Here is a 20,790-nt window from a genome sequence, read left to right as displayed (position 1 = left end):
ATCTGACAGTCATATAATCTCCCATTGTGTGAATATTCCAGTTAATTTGTCCACTCTGCTGCTCATGGCCATTTGCATTTCCTTTTGGGATTGCTATGAACACTCTTGTACAGATCTTCTGGTGTCCTTCTGGATTTATCCCCAGTATTGGAATAACTGGGCTGTAGGGTAAGTAAATGTTCAATCATAGGAGATAATTAACTATTTTCAAAACTAGTTCTTTGCTTTTCCAACCTGAGTCAGTCTGTCCCCAGATGGACTGGGACCCCAGGGGCAGGAGACCCAATCTCTTCTTGAATTAGCACTGCTTAGCATTCTGTCAGCACCAGGCTGGATACCCGGGAGGCCAAGGGCAGAAACCCAGGGACCCGACGCCTCCCAGCCTCAGCCAGTACTGCGAGTAAACAGCGGGCAGGGGCCACACACCACAGATGGAGGCTAATTAGAGTCCTACTCCCTGGAGCTCCATCTTCCTAGTTCCACTTGACTTTGAGTCTGAAAGATCTTTCAGGGCCCTCAGTTACAATGCAAGTCCCAAGAGGAGAAAAGGCTTAACCTTATCCAAAATCCTTCTCAGCTGACACCTCTAATACCAAAACAACGATCAGCAGGAAAGGCATAAAGAACAAAATGAGTGACAGAAAGAGGAAGAGGAGGGATAAAGAAAGTGGGAGGCACCAAGAACATGAGTATTCTAAAATTATGCTCCCTTTTCTGCCAAAAGACCAGTTTTTCAGAAAAAAAAATTTTAATTAAAAAAAGCAGTATTTTGCAAGTGATCATAAGCAATTTTTAATATCCCTGCCATTGAGGGATTACCTTCCTTATGCTGAGTTACAAAGACAACATAATTAGCATGCAGTCAGCAATGAAGTAATATTGCTGACCTTTAATATAACCTTCACATCCGTGAATATAACCTTCACATCCGTGAGGAAGGGCGGCCCTGTGCTGCTGGGGAAGAGCTCTGAGGGATTTGGGGCTGGGCCAAACCACTGGAAGCAGAGCTCAGCCACAGATCAGGAATTTAAAAAAAAAAAAAAAAGCATAACATAACAGAAAAAGATATCAAGAGATGCCTGCCTACGAGCTCAGAAAGCAAAAGGAGGAGAGTTCCTGTGAAGGAGGAAGAGGAGTCTCACGGCCCACAGTCCCATATACCACTCCACCTCTAACAGCTCCCTGGCTATCTGTCAGATGGGAGCTCCAGAAACGCTTGCTACATGAATGAACAGGGCAGAAACACACAGCAGAGGATCACAGCCCTGGGGCGGCAGCAGCTTCCCCAGCCACACAGGGCAGCAGAGCTGTGGACCACAGAAGGAATTGGCAGCTCGGGAGAGCTTTCTTGGTGCATGTAAGCAGATTATCATGATTGGTTTACCATTGAGAGTTTCTAGTTCCTTAAATTAGATCATGGGCCAGCTGTACTATGGAACTACAGAGGTCTGTTTGGGCCCATCGGTTGCTGAAGACTGATCACACACAGAAGTCACTTCCAGTGTGAGAGGTGCTCTGTAACCAGAGGTCTGCCACCAAGCTGAGTTCCTGGGCGTTGGGCCCTAGGAGCGGGTGCTCAGTAACAGGAGCTGGGACAAATGGCACTAAGAGTACTCGCACTGACAGGAGGCCCCAACTACAGCCTCAGCTCAATGGAGCTTCAACAGTTTTATTGGCTAAATGCTTCTTCCCCAGTCTACAGCTGAAAGTGTAGGCCTGCTCACTGCCTCCTCCCCTAAGCTCTTAATGGAGCAGGAACTTTTAGCATAGGCTTAGAAATGGGGGGAGGTATAATAAGGGAGTTAGGAACCTGCTCATGTGCCACAACTGGACAGCAGGACAGAAAAACTCCTATTTTCTAATGCTGAAAACTGTCTATAGAAAGACTTGAACAGGATGGAGACAGGACCCAGAGTGCATCTTTGCCACTGGTCTCAGTTTCTGGTGCCTCCATGGGAGTATACCCTTTACCTTCCTACACCGGGACTTGGGGAACAGGGTGATGCTATGTCAGTCTACACATTTTGCAAAAGTACATGGGCCCAAAATTGGCCAAGAGGTTTGGGATTACCAGCTCCCCAACCTGACAGGATGGGAAGAAAGAAAATGTGTCCATGAAAAGCTTTCGGAAGTGACTCAGGTCTTCCACCTGAACCTTGATGCTGTACTGATTGGCCAGGAACTCAACGGTGCCTTGCACTACATATTCGTTCTGTAAGTGCGAGAGCGAGCAGGTAGAATAGACAACATGGCCTCCTGGCTTGGTGGCAAGCAGTCCAGCCCTGAAACCAGAAACAGAGAAAAGCAGAGACTACTGAGCTTCTCAGAAGCAGAAGGACAACAGGGGGAGCTGGAAGCATGGATAGCGGAGTCTACTGAGGGATGGGCAGCTGTGTTAGCTTCTCAAGTCCCTTCCACAGAGATACCACCAGAAGAGTCTTTCTCAAAGCAGAGAGCAACCCAGCCTTACTCCATGGGCTCTCCTCTGGAAGCAATCCCCTGAACTCTGACTCTGGTTATGGTCCAAACTCCTTCTTTTTTTTTTTTTTTTTTGAGATTTATTTATTTATTTGTTAGAGAGAGCGAGTGAGCACACAAACAAGGGGAGTGGCAGGCAGAGGGAGAAGTAGGCTTCCCGTCAAGCCAGCAGCCTGATGTGGCACTCAATCTCAGGACCCTGGGATCATGCCCTGAGCCAAAGGCAGATGCCCAACTGACTGAGCCACCCAGGTGTCCCTATGGTCCAAACTCTGATGCTAGTTATGCACTGAGCCCTTACCAGCCCTACAGACCCTTGACGTTAGTCACTTTTTCAAGCTTTCAAGCTTGTGCTACTCACTGGGAATGGGACTAGCATGGAGGTAAGGTAACGTAGTGAATTTGTGCAACCAACCCCATGTGTGTCCTACCGCATAGGCTTTTCATGCTCCAAAGGACCCTCCTATCATGTCTGTCTCTTCCAGGTATTCTTCAGTCAGAAGGCCCTTCTGTGGGTGATGGTTGTGGCAAGAACTTCCAATCCCCCAGGTGACCAGCCCCCCGGAGCACTGTGGCACAAAGTCCCGAGTTTCTGTAAATCTGTTACTCACGCGAGCAGCTGCAACTGAAGCATAGGCAACATCTGCCGCTCCTTCTTCCTCGACCGCTGAAAGATATTGTTCTCCTCCTCATGAAGGGAGTGGCGGTCTGTGGTACAGGGCACATCCACCAGCACCTGCCCAGCAGTACAGGGTATAGTATTAGAGTATTAGAGTATTAGTACAGTATTAGAGCTCCTTATAGGCTCCCTCCCCTAGGCCCTGCCCTGAGAGGCTTCCCACAGTGCTCTCTCTGCCCATCCTTCCGTTGCAGAGTAACCGACAAAGCTTCTCATTTTCACCTGGTAGACAGCTGTGAAATAATGAGTGAGAAAACAGTATATTTAGGTCTACTCATGGCTGGTCAAAAAGAAAAACCAATACCCAAATAACTATAATTAAATAACTGATATTGATCTAGAAAGACGGCTTCCATTTTCTTTCCAAGATTTTATTTTTAAGTAACCACTACCACCAACATGGGGCTCGAACCTACAACACTTGAAATCAAGAATCCTGTGTTCCAGGGTGCCTGGGTAGCTCAGAAAGCTTCTGCCTTCAGCTCAGCTCAGGGTCCTGGGATCAAGCCCCACATCAGGCTCCTTGCTCATGGGGGGAAGCCTGCTTCTCCCTCTCCCACTCCCCCCACTTGTGTTCCCTCTCTCTCTCTCTCTCTCTCTGTCAAATAAATAAATAAATAAATAAATAAATAAAAATGCTGTGTTCTATCAACTGAGCCAGCCAGGTGCTCCTAGAAAGAAGTCTTTCATGCTTTAGGGCTCTTTCCTTGCCTCTGTCCTTAGCTATTTGAATGAAACATCCTATTTACAGGTGATAGAATGCCCAGAAGGTAGCTGATAGATTGAATAACAGGATCAGGATTCAAAATTATTTTTTTGCTGAAACATATCCAATGTGGAAAAGCTTTAAAGTAATAAATATAAAATAATTCATGCATTCATTATGAGCCTATACTCTGTGCTAGGCACAAGAGACGAAAACAAAAATTAAGACAAAAGAAAAAGTCCTATATTTACATTTCCAAAAAAATCAGCTATGGAAGACATCTGTGCATTTTAGTAAAGCAGAAACACAGGCAAGAAGCAGGCCTCAGGGTTGCTGGGGGATTGGTGGGGGAGGGATGGGGTGGCTGGGTTATGGACATTGGGGAAGGTATGTGCTATGGTGAGTGCTGTGAAATGTGTAAGCCTGAGGATTCACAAACCCGTACCCCTGGGGCAAATAATTCATTATATGTTAATTTAAAAAAAAAAAAGAAGAAGAAGCAGGACTCTTAAGCCTAGCCAAGATTCTATAAACTTGGTCTTTCAATTTCTTAGAGTGGTTGAACCAGAATGGTGAGAACTGGACAGATTAGATCAACGAGTCAGATGATAACAGAGAGACAATAGCTATATATTTTTTATATTTTTAGAAGTATATGTTTTAATAAATACCTTTAGAATATGCCAATTAAAAGAAAAGGCAAATAACTTTAAAACAGGAAATGAGGGACGCCTGGGTGGCTCAGTGGGTTAAGCCGCTGCTTTCGGCTCAGGTCATGATCTCAGGGTCCTGGGATCGAGTCCCGCATCGGGCTCTCTGCTCAGCAGGGAGCCCGCTTCCTCCTCTCTCTCTCTGCCTGCCTCTCTGCCTACTTGTAATCTCTCTCTGTCAAATAAATAAATAAAATCTTTAAAAAAATAAATAAATAAATAAAAAATAAAACAGGAAATGACTTTCAACATCATTCATAATAAGAGAATGTAAATTAGATGCTTATCAGTTTGGCAAAACCCAAAACATCTAGTAACACGAGTGGTGACAGGATTTGAGAACACGGTACTCTTCCGCATTACCAGTAGAAATGAAGCCGATGTAACCTCCACAGAGAGTTAAGATTTAGTACCCTCTGTCCAATCTTAGATGCATATAAACTTATCTAGCAATGATACTTAAAAAACATAAAACTGAAAAGGATTGAACCCCAGGGTACATTATTAAATGAAAAAACTACAAATACCAAACAGTGAGAATAATATACCACCACTCCTTTTTTCGAAAATACACACACATTGGGGCACCTGGGTGGCTCAGTCAGTTGGGCATCCAACTTTTGATTTTGGCTCAGGCCATGATCTCAAGGTCATGAGATTAAGCCCTACATCAGGTTCTGGGCTGAGTGTGAAATCTGCTTGAGATTCTCTCTCTCCCTCTGCCCCTCGCCCTGCTCACATGCACACATGCATACGCTGTTAAAAAAAAAAAAAGAACCACACAGATTTGTATTTGTGTATCCACAAAGGATACATCTTAAAGGATACAGAAGAAAATATGAATAATGGTCATCTGTAGGGAGAGGAAGAAGACAGCCCTGAGACAGGAGTAAAAGTGAAGGATACCTCTCACTAAATACCCTTTTGTACCTTCTGAATTTTGCACCATGTGCTATATTAATATTCAAAAATAAATTAGCTTATTCATACTCATTTTAATCAGAGTTTCTGAGCAACCAAGTGAGTTGAGAGTCTAATAACTCTTTTCCCAATCAATCAGGTTCAACCTCTTTCCTGCTAATTATCTCTAATGAAGATATTACCAACAACTGTGCAGATAGCTGTGTTCTCCCAATCACCCATGGAGAGCGGGCCAGGTCCAGAAATGGCTCTCCATCCTCAAATATGGAGGACTGGACCCTCCCTGCTGAGGGTCTGGAGCTGGAATGGGGAGACCAGATTTGGCCAGATGGATGTCTCAGGTCAGGAATCACTCACCCGATCATAGGTGTCCCCTTCCAGTTCTCCCCACTTCCTGCCATCCCATGAGGTGACTCGAACTCGATTTCTATCCCTGATATTTTGAGGCACATAGCTGTGAAGGACCCTCTGAAGTCTGCCTGTTCGAGAAGTGGACAGATCATTGGCAGCGAGATTGCCTGTGGGAATATAAATTTTAGCATTGTTTTTCCTAATTCTGGAAAAAAATGTCATTGGAACCTTGATAGGGATTGCACTGAATCTTTAAGTGGTTGTGGGTAGTAGGGATAGTTTATACCTGTGAGAATAAAGAACAAACAAAACATCCTACCAGCAATGGTGCTAATGGAGAGTCAGACCAATTCTTGGGAATAGCCAATCAATGCAGACCCCAGAGGCAGAGGCAAGTGGAGTAGAAATATTTATTATGTATACAGCACAGTACTAGACACTCTTGAGTAGGAGCTGCAAAGGCAATCACAAACCCAGGCCAGAAAGGATATGTAAATAAATAAATAAAGCAGACCAAGTATGAATATTTCTAAGTAAGTATGCCCTCTCCTGCTTTTCTGAAATGTGTCTCTCTCTTCATCTTTGGCAGATACTACACACTTACCAAAATTTATTTTCCTCATTCTTTAGTATTAGAACTCCCAATTTTATCTGAGGGAAAGGGGAGCAATGTGCCCTATTTCTCAGCCTCCTTCTATAACTAAGTTAGGACTAAGTCAATGAATTATAGGCATAATTATGGTGTGGGACTTATGGGAAGATGTTTAAAAGAAGCTAACACTATTTGGTGTGCCCCTTTTACCACATCTTTTCTTCCTGCCTTGAATCTGAATGTGATAACTGGAGTTCTAGCAACCATCCTGGACCATGAAGCAATCCTGAGAAGGGAAGCCAGAAATAAAATAGGCTGCAAAAAGAAAGAGGGAGCCCAAGTCCCTGATGATTGTGGAGACACCATACCACCCCTGGATTGCCTATGTCCCAGCTCTCTAACATAAGAGAGAAAAACTTTTCTTCTTTAAGCCAGTCATTTTCTATTGTATATGACCAAACCTAATCCTAACTGATTCACCATCTATCTTTCACTTTCACTTTCCCTTTTGTGACAAACACAAAGTTCAAGAAATAGTTCAATTTGCTCTTGGCTCTCCTGTAAGAATAAACATTACCACAAGCTTGATGATAAATGGTGATTGATACCTGGCCTCAGAGTCAAGAAGTGAAAGGGAAAAGTCAGAAACAATGATGAAAACCTAGAGTACATACCTTATACCTTATGGGAGCGATCACTACCATGAATGAGCTTAGTGTTCCCACAAAGGCATAGAGTCTCAATTTTTGAGGGCACTTAAAGAGGTAGAAATTGGATTCTCTGCTCAGGAGGAATTTGCAGAAAGACATGAACCAAGAACAGAAAAGCTGGGTTCCAGTTCGGGCTTTATCTCCAACTTGGATAAAAGTTAAATTATTTACTCTCCTCAGGATTCAACTTCCCCTTCCCTAAAATAGGAGGGGGGCTAAACTAGAGAAACTCCAAGTTTCCTTCTTCCACTGGGATGAAGGACTCCCTTGGATAAGGAGTTGGGATGGGAACAAGGTGCTGGTAATTTAGTACACCTTAGAAGAACAACTCTCAATGACTTCTCCTCAGCCCTTCTCCTTCCTCTTAGTGCAAGTTCCTCCTCTTCCAAGTAACCCCACCTTACTCATCCCCTTTCTCAAGGATTCCCGCAGCACTCAGGCAGATCAGCACAGCCTGGCACAGAGGCTGGAACCTCCTGCACTGGACTCATTAAACCGTATCAACACTATTTCTCCTCTCCCTCTGCACTTCCAGAAGGTAAGATCAAATGTGGTACCTTGCAATCACCCACAGGGCTGACCATGAGGCTGGAAGCCAACCCTAACTGTGCAAGTTGGCTGACGAAAACTAGAAGAGAAGGGGTCAGCACCCCCAAAAAAAGCTAGGGCATAAGGCAAGAGGAGCCTGGCTGACCTCCAGCATGAGTGGAAAAACAACAGCCCCTGTCTGGATATTTCTCAGGTCTCCATGGAAAAAACACTGTTTTTTAAAAAATGGGATGTCGGGACGCCTGGGTGGCTCAGTTGGTTGGGCAGCTGCCTTCGGCTCAGGTCATGATCCCAGCGTCCTGGGATCGAGTCCCACATCGGGCTCCTTGCTCCGCAGGGAGCCTGCTTCTCCCTCTGACTCTGCCTTCCACTCTGTCTGCCTGTGCTCGCTCTCGCTCGCTCTCTCTCTGACAAATAAATAAAATCTTTAAAAAAAAATAAATAAATAAAAATTAAAAAATAAAAAAATAAAAAATGGGATGTCAGGGTGCCTGGGTGGCTGAGTGGGTTAAGCCTCTGCCTTCAGCTCAGGCCATGATCTCAGGGTCCTGGGATTGAGCCCCACACCAGGCTCTCTGCTCAGTGGGGAGCCTGCTTCCCCCTCTCTCTCTGCCTGCCTCTCTGCCTACTTGTGATCTCTGTCTGTCAAATAAATAAGTCTTTTTTAAAAAATAAATAAATAAAGGTGGGATGTCAGCCAGTAGATAGCTGAAAAGAACACTTCCAGTGCACATGGCCTGAGCCGGGGGCTGCATTTTGAGATGAATAAGACTTGGGCCTGTCGCCCAGGAGTTCATTCTTGAAGAGGGAGAAGATGCATACCAGGTAAAGTTCTGATGCAAGGCTAACAGTGCTAACAGTTGCAAGGGTGACACCCACTGCACTGGAGCATAAGGAGACAGGCATCACTTTGCAGAGGTCAGGAGGGAAGACTTCCAGGAGGTGGCACACTTGAGCTGAGACTTGAAAGCTCAAAGGCTACAGGCAGGCTAGCTGGGATAGGGTGGAGGGTATTCTAGACAGAAAATGTAACGAACAAAAGATGGAGGCTGATTCAAATCACACCGAGTAGCAGAATGTGGCTGGAGCACATTCTGGGGAAGAATGACCTAACGCTATAAAGGGACGCTGAAGCCAGATCTTACTGCTTTCGTTGACAGATGAAGGAGATGAACTTAATCTTAGAGACCAAAGTAAACAGATACAGAGGAATGAAGGTGTCATGTGTAGATTGATCAGGGCCCTGCTTGAATCTGCCTTCAGAGACCTTGCTCCGCTCAGCAACCTTTCTTGGCCAACTGACAGAGGAAAAGAGGAGAAAACTGCAAACAAAAATACACCACCTTAGCAAGCAAGCACTATACCCTCTTTGACCCTGGGACTAGAGCCCAGCCTATTCGGGAGGTCCCTGGCTGGGTGAGGTAGGGACCCCTCCCACCCCAAGGCACCAGCCCTCTGACTTACGGCAACAGCCAGTCTGAAGCAGTGCTAGTGTCTTTCCCCCGGGCGCTGCACATAGGTCAAGCACAGTGTCGCCGGGCTGGAGGCCAAGGGCCAGGACAGGCAGCAAGGAAGCAGCATCCATCAGATAGTAGTCCATGACACCCAGGCTGCCAAGCCTAGAAGAGAGGAGACCACCTGAGAGTCTAATACCAAGTCAGGAGACCCAGTGGAAGTCAAGGCCACCAAGTCCATGCCCTTAGGGGCTACTGAGTTCTACTCCGCAAAAATTCATTTCTCAGACCCACTCTCTCACTCATTCATCCCCACTGCAGCCAGAGGGACCCTGAAAACACAGATCGAGGGGTGTCTGGCTGGCTCAGGCAGTAGAGCATGCAACTCGATCTCAGGGTTGTGGAGTTTTTTGTTGTTTTAAGTATTTTATTTATTTATTAGAGAGAAATAGAGAGTGCATGGCATGTATTAGGGTGTTGGGGGGAGAAGCAAGGTGGGAGGGAGAGGGACAAGCTGACTGGTGCTGAGTGCAGAGCCAGATGTGGGGCCCAATACCAGGACCCCAAGAAGCCAAGAGCCAGTGGCCCAACCAACTGAGCAACCGAGGTACTTCTGGGGTTGTCGGTTTGAGCCCCGCACTGGGTACAGAGATCACTTAAAAATAAAATCTTTAGGGGCGCCTGGGTGGCTCAGTGGGTTGAGCCTCTGCCTTCCGCTCGGGTCATGATCCCAGGGGCCTGGGATCGAGTCCCGCATGGGGCTCTCTGATCAGCGGGGAGCCTGCTTCTCCTCATCTCTCTCTCTGTCTATCTCTCTGCCTATTTGTGATCTCTCTCTCTGTCAAATAAATAAATAAAATCTTTAAAAAAATAAAATAAAATAAAAAAAATAAAATCTTTAAAAAAACCCCAAAAAACAAAAACCAACCCACAGATCAATTTACTCCAATCCAGCCAAGCTAGCCATCTTGCCCTGCCTTAATTAAGCCAGGCATACTCCAGTCTAAGGCTTTTATAGCTGCTCTACTTTCTGCCCGCAAAACTCTTCCCAAACAGCCCTGATTTGATTCCTCATTTTTTTCAGTCTCTCCTTAAAGTTACTCCACAAAAGTTATCTCATCAGAGAGGCACTGGCATTCCTTGACTACTCTATCTAAAAATAGCACCCCTTACTCCCATTACCTCTCTATGTGACAGTACTTTTCTCTGAAGCACTTGTTGTTCACTTTACCTATACAGATGTGTGTGTGTGTGTGTGTGCACTCTCCTCCCTCTCCCTCTTTAGAATGAAGGCAGAGACTTTGTTCACTATAATAACCCCAGCACATGAAACGCCACCTGGCATATAGGAGGAACTCAGTCTTATTGGATCACATATTAAAACACAAAATGCTTCATGGGTTTAGAGAAGAAGGCCATCAACTGTGCCTCTCACAGTTACCTGAGTCAGGCCTGATGAAGAAATAAGCCCTCATTAGGTAAGAAAGGGGAAGAAGGGAGGAAGGGAGGAAGAAACAAGAGCATTCCAAGAGCAGAAAGAAGAAAAACAAGCAAAGGCATGGAAGGAGGCAAACTCATCAAACTCATCAAAAACGATGAGAAATCTGGTGTAGTAGAAATACAAGGTGAGGGGCGCCTGGGTGGCTCAGTGGGTTAAGCCGCTGCCTTCGGCTCAGGTCATGATCTCAGGGTGCTGGGATCGAGTCCCACATCGGGCTCTCTGCTCAGCGGGGAGCCTGCTTCCCTCTGTCTCTCTCTGTCTGCCTCTCCATCTACTTGTGATTTCTCTCTGTCAAATAAATAAATAAATAAATAAATAAAATCTTTAAAAAAAAAAAAAAGAAAGAAATACAAGGTGAAAGAAATTGAAGTTGAAAAACAGAGGCCAGGTTATAAAATGCCTTAAACCCTATTTTAAGGAGTCTGGACTGTAACAGGCAGGCAATTACCAAAGTCTGTAAAGAAAGGGACATGATCATCTGAATAGAGTTTTAGAAAGCTAGGCAGACTAGAAAGAACAAATTAGAAATAGACACCAGTGAGAAGGCTGTGATAAGAGTCCAAGGCATGAAGACAGGCAGGAACCATATGAGTAGAGACAGAAGGACAACAGATAGCAACCTAATGGTCACAGGACTCCTCACTCCCAGGCGGGTTGTCATAAGTCACTCTCCTGCCTGAGACACAGCTCAGCCACTGGAGACAGATTCAAGGAGACAGAAACCTGCCCTGACAGGAAGGCTCTGGAAGAAAAATGCTACAAGACAAGAGATACAGCACCACTGAGGGTCCACTATAAGAGCTACGTCCCCAGGCTTGAGGTTGTGACACCTTCACAAGTAAGCTCAGACTATGATGGGATATTTTCAAAGTCAAATCACACTTGGATTGTCCCTGAAACTGTGTGCCTCATGCCTCATGGAAGAGAATGATAAGAAATCTGAGAAAAGCACAAAATTCCTGTCATACTAGCACAGGTCTAAGAAACCTATTCTTATTAGTTCCTTCCTTTTGGAAGCATCACTCAACCTTTTTTTGGTTCACAGACAATTTTGAAATCTGCTGAAAGCTAAAGTCCCTCTTTCCAAAAAAAAGGGGGGGGGGCACAACACTTTTTCAGGAAATTCTTGGACTCCCTAAATACATCTTTGACCTCCTAAGAGATTAGGGCTCCCTTGATTTATACGGAGCCTATCAAGACAAGAAGGAAACCCAAACCTCTCTGGGTAAAAGCCAAGCACCTCAGGCAACTTGGTAAACCACAGGTGCTGTGTCCATGGTTCTGCCTAAAATCGATGCCTCCAAACTGATCTCCAATCCTGCCCCAATCTCTCTCCCTCTCACTTCAATTTAGTAACATGATTTTCCTGAAGCATAACTTTGATGAGAATACCAGCAACAAGAGGTACTGTTTTTGAGTGCTATACTGTAGGTGCTGTACTAGTGTCTCAGATCCATCACTTAACTTAGTCCTCACTAGGAACCTGCGAGGCAGAAGAACACAGATTCCAGAGCCAGACCATCTGAATCTCAAATCCAACCCAGCTGCTCAACAACTGTGTGCCTTCAGCAAATTATTCAACTTCTCTGTGCAGCAATGTCCTCATCTGTAATAAGAGTGCCTACCAGGGGCGCCTGGGTGGCTCAGTGGGTTAAAGCCTCTGCCTTCGGCTCAGGTCATGATCTCAGGGTCCTGGGATTGAGCCCCGTGTCGGGCTCTCTGCTCAGTGGGGAGCCTGCTTCCTCCTCTCTCTCTGACTGCCTCTCTGCCTACTTGTGATCTCTCTCTGTTAGATCAATAAATAAAATCTTAAAAAAAAAAAAAAGGGTGCCTACCAGATAAGATTATTGTGAGGTTTAAAGGAATTAATAGAAGTTAAGTGCTTAGAACAGTAGCCAAATATGAGCTAGAGTATCGGTGCCATTATTTTCCAGATGAGTTTCCAGTAAGGAAACCAAGAGTCAGTTATCCAAAGCTACATGTCTAATAAGTGATGAAGGCAAATCCCAAATCTAGGTTTTCCTGACTCCAAAGTCTATGCTTATAACCACTGTACATTATTTCCTTTCCCCTACTCAGAAACCCTTTCTAGTGGTTCTCTAGAACAGATCTTGGCAATTTACCACAACATGGACTATAGGGTACATGGTCTGAAGCCATCCAGCCCTGGAAAGTCCAGCCATTTAGAAGCAACCCTGGGCCATCAAAATCCTCTTCTTCCAGGCATGTGCACCCCAAAGTTTATAGCGGCAATGTCCACAACAGCCAAACTATGGAAAGAGCCTAGATGTCCATCAACAGATGAATGGATATAGAAGATATGGTATATATATACAATGGAATATTATGCAGTCATCAAAAGATTGAAATCTTGTCATTTGCAGTGACATGAATGGAACTAGAGGGTACTACGCTAAGTGAAATAAATCAATCAGAGAAAGAAAATCATCACATGATTTCACTGATTTGTGAAATTTGAGAAAAGAAGCAGAGGATCATGGGGGAAGAGAGGAAAAAATGAAATGGGAAGAAACCAGAGAGGGAGACAGACCACAACAGACTCTTAATTGCAGGAAACAAACTGAAGGTTGCTGGAGTGGAGGAGAGTGGGAGGGATGGGGTGACTGGGTGATGGATTCTGGGGAGGGTATGTGCTACGGTGAGCACTGTGAATTGTGTAAGACTGATGAATTACAGACCTGTACCCCTGAGATAAGTAATTCATTATATGTTAACAATAATAAAAAAATTCCCCTTCTCTCAACCTGTAGCTTCCTAGCATTCAAGATTCCCACACATGCCCCCCCACCACATACTCTTCTACCCTTACCTCCTAGTTTTCCTAAGCATGCAGCCTTCCCTCCAGCCAGTAACTAGAACCATTGCAAAACCTTCCTAATTTACATCCCCATTTCATATGTCATTCACGGACTTGCCCCTCTCCAATCAGTTTTCCACACAGCAGTCAGAATTTTTAAAAAATCCAAATCTGAGCATGTCATTCCCCACCTTAAAACTTTTCATGGCTGGGGCGCCTGGGTGGCTCAGTGGGTTAGAGCCTCTGCCTTTGGCTCAGGTCATGATCCCAGGGTCCTGGGATCGAGCCCCGCATCGGGCTCTCTGCTCAGTGCAGAGCCTGCTTCTCTCTCTCTCTCTCTGCCTGCCTCTCTGCCTACTTGTGTTCTATGTCTGTCAAATAAATGAATAAAATCTTTAAAAAAGAAACCTTTTCATGGCTCCTCCTTTCTTTTAGAGAAAAAGTACGAAATCCCAAATGGCCTAGAAGACCTACAAAGCCTGGCTTTTGCCAGCTTCTATAGCCTCCCATCCCCATCCCCATGCCACCAGCTTTAATGCCTACTCATTCTCAGGTCTTAGCTTAAATTTCATTTCCTCAGAAAAGACTGGGTTAGAGCTCCTAATTATAAAACTTAATAGCATCTTGTACTTTTTCTTTGGAGCACTTATCACAATTATAAATAATTTCTTAATTGTTGTCTTCCTCACTAGGAAGACAAACTGCTCCATGAGAGCTTCAGCTGAGCACGGGATAAGAAGACCAGAAGTCCCCTCACCACCAACCCCTCTGGAACTAACTTTTGTGTCCCTAGGTAAGTCTCACTCGTTGTCTTGTATCAGGAGGTTACTTGTCCTCAACTGGATGGGTGGCTATGAGGGCAAAATGAAAAGGCAGTTGTAAAAAAATACACATTTTAACTGCAGAGGGTACAGTAAGTGTGCAAGTTAGAGATAGCTGTCTTCCATAGGGTGCAGCAGAGCAGGTTCTGGGGTCAAACTGCCTAGATCTAAGCATGAGCCATACCAACCTGCTATCTCAGGGACCTAAAGCAAGCAAGTGCCTTAACTTCTCTGCACCTATCTCCTCAAATGGAAAAGAGAAATAATATTACCTACCTCAGAAGGCTGCTGGCAGAACAAAAGGAGATAATGCACATACAACACTTAAAGAAAACCTAGCATATATAAGCACTCAATAAATATCAGCAATATTATGATCCTTATGAAACAGGACAAGAGCTGGGTCTCTTTCTGTCGACTTCGAGCACACTCAGGACAGCCCCAGATCCTACCTGGCAGGAGGGAACCGACTGACATCCCCTCTGGCAAAAGTGAAGCATCGAAGGTTCGGGCTGTAGGCCCCAGAGGCTGGAGTTGGAGTTTGGTCACCATGAGGCTCCAGTTCCCCGTGGGAGATGGCTTCCTTCACAAAGTCCCTGGCCCTCAGTTGCTCCAGCTCATCACTCACATGATCCCAGGCAGCAAAGTTATTGACCAGTGCACTGTACTTCTGCTCTGAAAGGAGACTGACCCGGATGGATGGCCAGAGATCACCAAATTGCACGCTGTAGGTCATGTCAAAATTCTGCAGAGCCAGTTGAGTGGCAGGAAATTTGGGCTCTGTGGCAGCCTGAAAGAAAAAGAACGGGCTTGTTGATCTTCCAGACTTACCTCTCCCCTACCACCTGACCTCACCAATAGCTCAGAGCCCTGCAGCAAACACGGATCCAGCCACTGCCCACTCCTGTGTTTGCATCCTCCCTCTGCCGTCCAGAAAAGAAGTATGAAAGAGAAAAGTATTAGGGAGCAGGCCTTTCTATCTCAGGCTGTGAGAAAGCAAGCTGCAGCTCTCACAACGGCATATGCAGGTGGGTCACCAAGAAAGGGGGAATCCTTAAGGCCTGGGAGTAAGAACTTAAGAGAATGGGAGCTCAGGATAGGACTCTTGAGGAGAGCCTACAGAAGGCTGGAAGAAACTATGAAGGCCCTGGGGGAAGCCTCAACCTTAAAAACAAAAGATGCTTTCTTTTTGAACAGCCATTTCCATCCTCTAAAGCACTTTCTTGCCTCCTAGCTTATGTGAGCTCCAAAAAAGGCAGACAGCTCAGTGGGATACAAAAGATATCAACCTTCCACATTTGATAGAGAGAGAAAGGTAACTTACCTACAGTCATGCGGTGACTGACACCATAATGCTGAGAATCACAGAGTTGAGGGTCATTTGGGGAGAGTTCCTAGAGCTTAGGAAGGTGGGACAAGGAGGCCTCCTAGAAACCTTGTGGTGTAAACCAAAATGGGGACTTCTATGGGGGGAGCAGAGACGGACAGGATTTGGGCTTGCAGAGCATAAACAGATTAAAAGGAAAATGAAGACATCATCTGAGGGGTCCTCAGTTCTGTCCACGTTGCCACAGCTGGGATCCTCACTTGGGCTATTACTAGTCCTCTTGGGCTAGTCCTATTACTGTCTGTTCATTTCGCTATGGCCCATATTTTGGTTTGGGCAGAAATCTTCCTCTGGCCCTCATTTCTTGTTACGGCGGGGACTCTTGTTCCGACCATGACTTTTGGCAGGGCGAGGACTCTTGCTCCGGCTCCTGCTCTGGTGGGGACTTTTGCTGCGGCCCCGCCTTTTGCCGTGGCGAGGACTCTTATTTCCACTCTGACTTTTGTCATGGAGGGTACTCTTGCCCATGCCCTGGCCTTTGCTCCGTTGAGAACTCTCACTCTGGCCCTGATTTCCACTACATTGAAGACCCTCGCTCTTATCCTGACTTGGGCTTTGGTGGGGACTACTGCTCGGGCTCCGACTTCTCTTGCTACTGGGACTCCCATTCCGGCTCTGACTTCTTTGAGGACGGAGACTCTTGCTTTGACTTCTACTTCTTCTGGGGTGGTGGGTATTCTCAGCCTGGCTCCGATTTCTGCCTTGGTGGGTATTTTTGCTCTGGCTGTCACTACTCTGGCAGCACTCACTGATAACAATAGCTGAACTACAGCTGAGATCAGTGCTACAGCTGGAATTCTTCGTCGAAGGCAAAGGACAGCTATAGGGAACCTTGGGGGGCTCTTTGCAGCAGCCTCGAGGAGCCACAGAGTAGACATGGAGGCCACAGGGCATAGTATCACAGGCCATAGGATGGCCCCGAGCTTGGGGGGCAATGGGTAAACTTTGAGGATCAAAGGGTGTTCGCAATGGGATAAAAGAATAGATGTGGGTGGAACAGGGAGGTGGCACAGGCTGGCGATGAGGTTGGGGTGGGCCCCTGGGAGCGCTAAAGATGCCACAGGGGGGCACCATGGTCAGTTTATGACACTGAGGGGGACCAAGGAGTGGGCAAGGATCAGAGGTCGGGGGAACCACAGAATATATATGAGTACTACACGGGGGTCCTACAGGAATTCCGCAGGAGGTGCTCTGAACGCAACTACTGGGCGGAACGGGACAAAAAGGAAGGCGAAGGGGAAGACAAGTGGGGAGAACAGGTTTAAGAGTTCTAGGGATCACAGTAGGTAAGGGAGTTCCTTGGGGAAGTTCTTTAGGGCAGGGATTTGAGCAAGTGGTAAAGGATGTCACCGTACAAGAAGGACCAGAAGGGTGGGAGGGAGGTGGAGGAGAGGCACAGGCCTTGGGGGGTCTGGGGAGGTCAAGAGTAGTGTGCTGGAGAGGGATGATCAGGGAGCGACATCTGTGGAGAGCACGTGGTTGTTTTAACTCTGCGGATTTGGGGGACTTCACTTGTGGGCCAGCTGGGGTAGGAAGAGGGGGTTCGTTATAGCTTCTGCGGGGGGGTGACTGGGGTGGAGATATAAACTGGTTGCTCAGGGGTGAAGGGAAGGAGAAGACAGAATAAGGACAATGAGAGGTTAGGGAAAGAGGTGGTTCCTTGGGGCAGGGAGGACAAGAAATTGCGGTGCCTGGCTCTACAAAGAGGCAAGAGTTCCCACCAGTCTCCCAGGTGAAAATGGACTCAAAGCAAGGCTTCACGGGAGCCTGGCACTGAGGTGAGCAAGGAGAACAAGTACTCCGAGCAGGCAGGCGGAGGGCACAACACGGGCTCCCAGGGGCAGGTATGTGGGTCTCTTGAGAAATACGGGAATAGTGAAAAGAGCCCTCCTGAGGTGAGCTGGGAGAGCCAGATTTGCCTGCCTGAGAAGAAAGTGGGGAGCCACAGCAATTTTTCCCAAGGGGCAGGTCAAGCTGTGGTTTAGGTTCACAAGGGTCTGGAGGCTTAAGTAAGCTATGGCAAAAGCTGTCAGTGAGTGCGGAAGATGTTGGGGAAGGTGGAGGGTCATTGTAACTTCTGCCTGAAGACCAGGGACAAAGCAGAGGGGAGATCACGGGCCCAGTTTCCAAAACCCTGTGAGAAAGGGGTGGGGAAACTACAGATCTAATTTCCACCGCCCGGTGAGCAAGAGGAGGTGAAATAACCAGGGCAGTTCCCAGGGGCCTATGAGTAAGAGTAGGTGAAGTGATGGGGCAAGTTCCCTGGGACCCAGGAGTAAGGGAAGATGAAATCACGTGTCCAGTTTCCAAAGGCCCATGAGGGAGCATAGGAGAAGTCACGGGACTGGTTCTCAAGGGCCGATGAGCGAGAGAAGGGGAAGTCCCCGGGCTAGTTATCAGGGCTGAAGGGTATCCACCACAATAGCAGAGGTAAGTCTGCTCGTCAATGCAAGGGCTTCGGGGACAGGGACGCGGTACTCTCGGGGGACTGATCCAGCTGCAATAAGGGCTCCGTGGACGAACAGGGGGTGACCCCAGAAGGCTGAACCGATCAAAACAAGGGCTCGAAGGGGGCGAACACGAGAGGATAGGCTCGCGGCAGAAAGGCCTTCCAAGGAGTGGAGAACAGGGTTCAAAAGAACATCTCCCGGGGCGCAGGGGAGGCTGTGGAGGTGGGGAGGGAGGAGGTGGGGGTAGGGAGGGGGGCGTGGCGATTAGGGAAGAAATTCCAGGCCTACAGGTGAGGCCACAGAATGGGTCTCTGGAGAAGTTGGGAGACTCCAGGGGGAGAGGGGAGTCGCTACACACTTTGCCTGGGTTTGGGGAAAGGCCAGGAGCGTGGTCAGGGTGATCACTGTAACCTTTCCTGGGCGCGAGAGGCAGCTCGAGGGTGAGGATGGGGTTGAATCCTTTCCCGGAGGGCGGCGAAGACCCAGCAAGGTAGGGGCTGTCGCTAAAACATTTTTCGAGAGGTGAGGGCGGCCGGGCTGAAAGTTCTAAGACGAAAGGCGGAGAAGAGGTCATGGAGGGAGGGAGATAGAGGGAAAAGGGGTAGGAAGGAAGGGGAGGGAGGGAGGGGAGAGGGAGGAGGGGAAGTGGAAGGGGTAGTGGGGGCCAAGGGGAAGGTAACCGAGAGCCGGGGAACAAGGGGCGGTGACATAACTGAAAGAATGTGGGCGACGGTAATGACGTAACTTAGAGGGGCGGAGTCGGGAGGGCTCAGACTTTACGCGAGCGACCACCCAAACCTTGTGACGAAACAAAAGGGCGGATAGAAGAGAAAACGTAACAGACGTGAAAGGGAGGAGCCTAGTGACGCCTCCTGAGGGGCGGGGAAAAGAGGCCGAAGGCGTTCCAGCGGCGTCGGAGTTGCGAACCAGTCCGGGGGGGTGGAAGTGCGGGGCTGAACAAGTTTCCCGGCAAAAGGCTGCTGTCGCTGTTCCCTCCTGGGCCAACGGCCGGACCTTACCCATTTCTTCTTATGTCGATGTCTCCGCGGGATGGTCGCGAGGTGTGCACGCTTCAGCACGTCCCGAGCGCTTCTCACAACCAGCGCAGCCATATCAGCGTGCGCCGCCGAGTAATTCCGACCGGAACCGCGACGGCGGACTCGCGGGTTCCGGAGAGATGGTGGCGCCCATCGGGGCGAAAAGAGGAGGGAACTGCGGCGGTCTCTCTTCCGGGACTCAGCCCACCTTTGTAAAACAGGTGCAAACCCTGCTCCGCCAGGAATCTGTGGGTGTTGGGAAAGAGCAACCGCTGGCACAGAAAGAGATGCCAATACCTGGAGCATTGGGAGAGACTCCGTAAAGGCCTCTAATCCAGTTGGGGGATAGGAGAGGACTAGGAGCTGGCAGTTGAGTACTGAAAGAGTTAGCCAGGCAAAAAGGGGCGGGAAGGACCTTCCAACCAGAAGTTGCACGGAGAAAGAGTCTAAGGTGGAGAAAAACGAGGACAGATTTGTGGGCTGAGGCGGATTTATAGAGAAGCTAACTAAGCTTGAAGTTTCAGAACCTGTCATTTGCAATGCCCCTTCCAAGGCCCTGTCCTTAATATTGTATTGTTTTTCTTAAAGAGGGCCCTCAAATTGTGTAAGCTGTAGGCGCCACAAAAGTTGACTCCACCATAGGGAGCCAATTAGAAGGGAAGGATATGATCAAATAGGTGTTTTCAAAAATGATCATCTGGGAGGTTACCGGTTGGTGAATATACCGAAGGGCTGGGAGAGCGCATGGAAGCCCCGTGTCCTTTCCCTGACTATACCTTGCACTGTGCATCTCTTCCATCTGACTGCCCTAAGTTATATCCGTTAATAATAAACCAGTGATCTAGTGAGAAACGGGTCTCCTGAGATCTATAACCTCCTCCAGCAATTTGCTAGCAACCAAGGAGGGGGTGGTGGGGACCTCTTATCTCTAGGTACTGAGTCAGAAGTACAGATGTGAGCTTTCAGCCAGTGGAGCTTAAGTATTCAAAAGTAATCAGCCATCTGATTTTTAGACAGCAATCTCTTCGGTGCCATAGAAAATGAGAAGTGTGAAGAACCCTTGTAGCACTTGAGCATTTACAGTATTTTATGGATTGTGAAATGTCAAAGCTACATATGAATGAGGGAATGTTTAACCTTTGCTCAAACTGTATTCTTCTTTTTTTTTTTGAGATTTTATTTATTTGGGGGCACCTGGGTGGCTCACTTGGTTAAGCGACTGTCTTTTAGGCTCAGGTCATGATCCTGGAGTCCTGGGATGGAATCCCCCATTGGGCTTCCTGCTCATCCAGGAGTCTGCTTTTCCCTCTGGCCCTCTCCCTGCTTGTGCTCTCTCTCTCTCTCAAATAAATAAATAAAATCTTTTTTTTTTTTTTAAGATTTATTTATTTGACAGGGAGAGAATAGTGAGAGAGGGAAACACAAGCAGGGAGAGTGGGAGAGGAAGAAAGCAGGCTTCCCTGCGACACGGGAAGGTCCTGAGCAGTACCGTGGAATCATGACCTGAGCCTAAGACAGAGGCTGAACGACTGAGCCTCCCAGGTGCCCCTCAAACTCTATTATTCTTAGTGTGAGTTGTAAAGTTCCAGTGAAAAACATACACCTTTATTTCCACATTTACAGGAG

General features: G+C 47.2%; 2 protein-coding genes across 3 annotated transcripts; both read right to left on the bottom strand.

The window, feature by feature from the left end:
- Nucleotides 1–729: 729 nt before the first annotated feature.
- On the bottom strand, nt 730–20,010 carry NSUN4 (NOP2/Sun RNA methyltransferase 4). Of its 2 annotated transcripts, none has more exons than XM_004740398.3 (6): nt 19,147–20,010; nt 14,743–15,080; nt 9,161–9,315; nt 5,852–6,012; nt 3,090–3,214; nt 730–2,282 (listed from the first exon to the last, which is right to left on the bottom strand). In XM_004740398.3, exons 1-6 carry the CDS (start codon nt 19,696–19,698, stop codon nt 2,006–2,008), a joined length of 1,608 nt encoding a protein of 535 aa, XP_004740455.2. In that variant the 5' UTR covers nt 19,699–20,010; the 3' UTR covers nt 730–2,005. The 2 variants fall into 2 exon arrangements, with proteins under 2 accessions (XP_004740455.2, XP_012899726.1); XM_013044272.2 differs by lacking the exon at nt 19,147–20,010 and adding an exon at nt 15,615–15,902.
- Nucleotides 15,959–18,777, bottom strand: LOC106003490 (sperm head and tail associated protein-like). The gene has a single exon (XM_013044230.2). It carries the CDS (start codon nt 18,699–18,701, stop codon nt 15,975–15,977), a length of 2,727 nt encoding a protein of 908 aa, XP_012899684.1. The 5' UTR covers nt 18,702–18,777; the 3' UTR covers nt 15,959–15,974.
- Nucleotides 20,011–20,790: the final 780 nt, after the last annotated feature.

The sequence above is a fragment of the Mustela putorius genome, unplaced genomic scaffold, assembly GCF_011764305.1.
Source record: "Mustela putorius furo isolate JIRA1106 unplaced genomic scaffold, ASM1176430v1.1 tig00003853_pilon_pilon_pilon, whole genome shotgun sequence".
Lineage (NCBI taxonomy): Eukaryota > Metazoa > Chordata > Mammalia > Carnivora > Mustelidae > Mustela > Mustela putorius.
Note: the sequence above shows the minus strand (reverse complement) of the source record. Positions and strands in the feature narration are given on the sequence as shown.

Excerpts from the sequence above, each read along its gene's own strand:
- NSUN4 (XM_004740398.3), bottom strand. The coding sequence starts at position 19,698 with ATGACAGGTTCTGAAACTTCAAGCTTAGTTAGCTTCTCTATAAATCCG. Across the intron at positions 15,081-19,146 it reads ATCGACATAAGAAGAAATGG|GCTGCCACAGAGCCCAAATT; the intron begins GTAAGGTCCGGC and ends TTTTTCTTTCAG. Across the intron at positions 9,316-14,742 it reads AGTCGGTTCCCTCCTGCCAG|GCTTGGCAGCCTGGGTGTCA; the intron begins GTAGGATCTGGG and ends CCTCTCTTCTAG.
- LOC106003490 (XM_013044230.2), bottom strand. The coding sequence starts at position 18,701 with ATGACCTCTTCTCCGCCTTTCGTCTTAGAACTTTCAGCCCGGCCGCCC.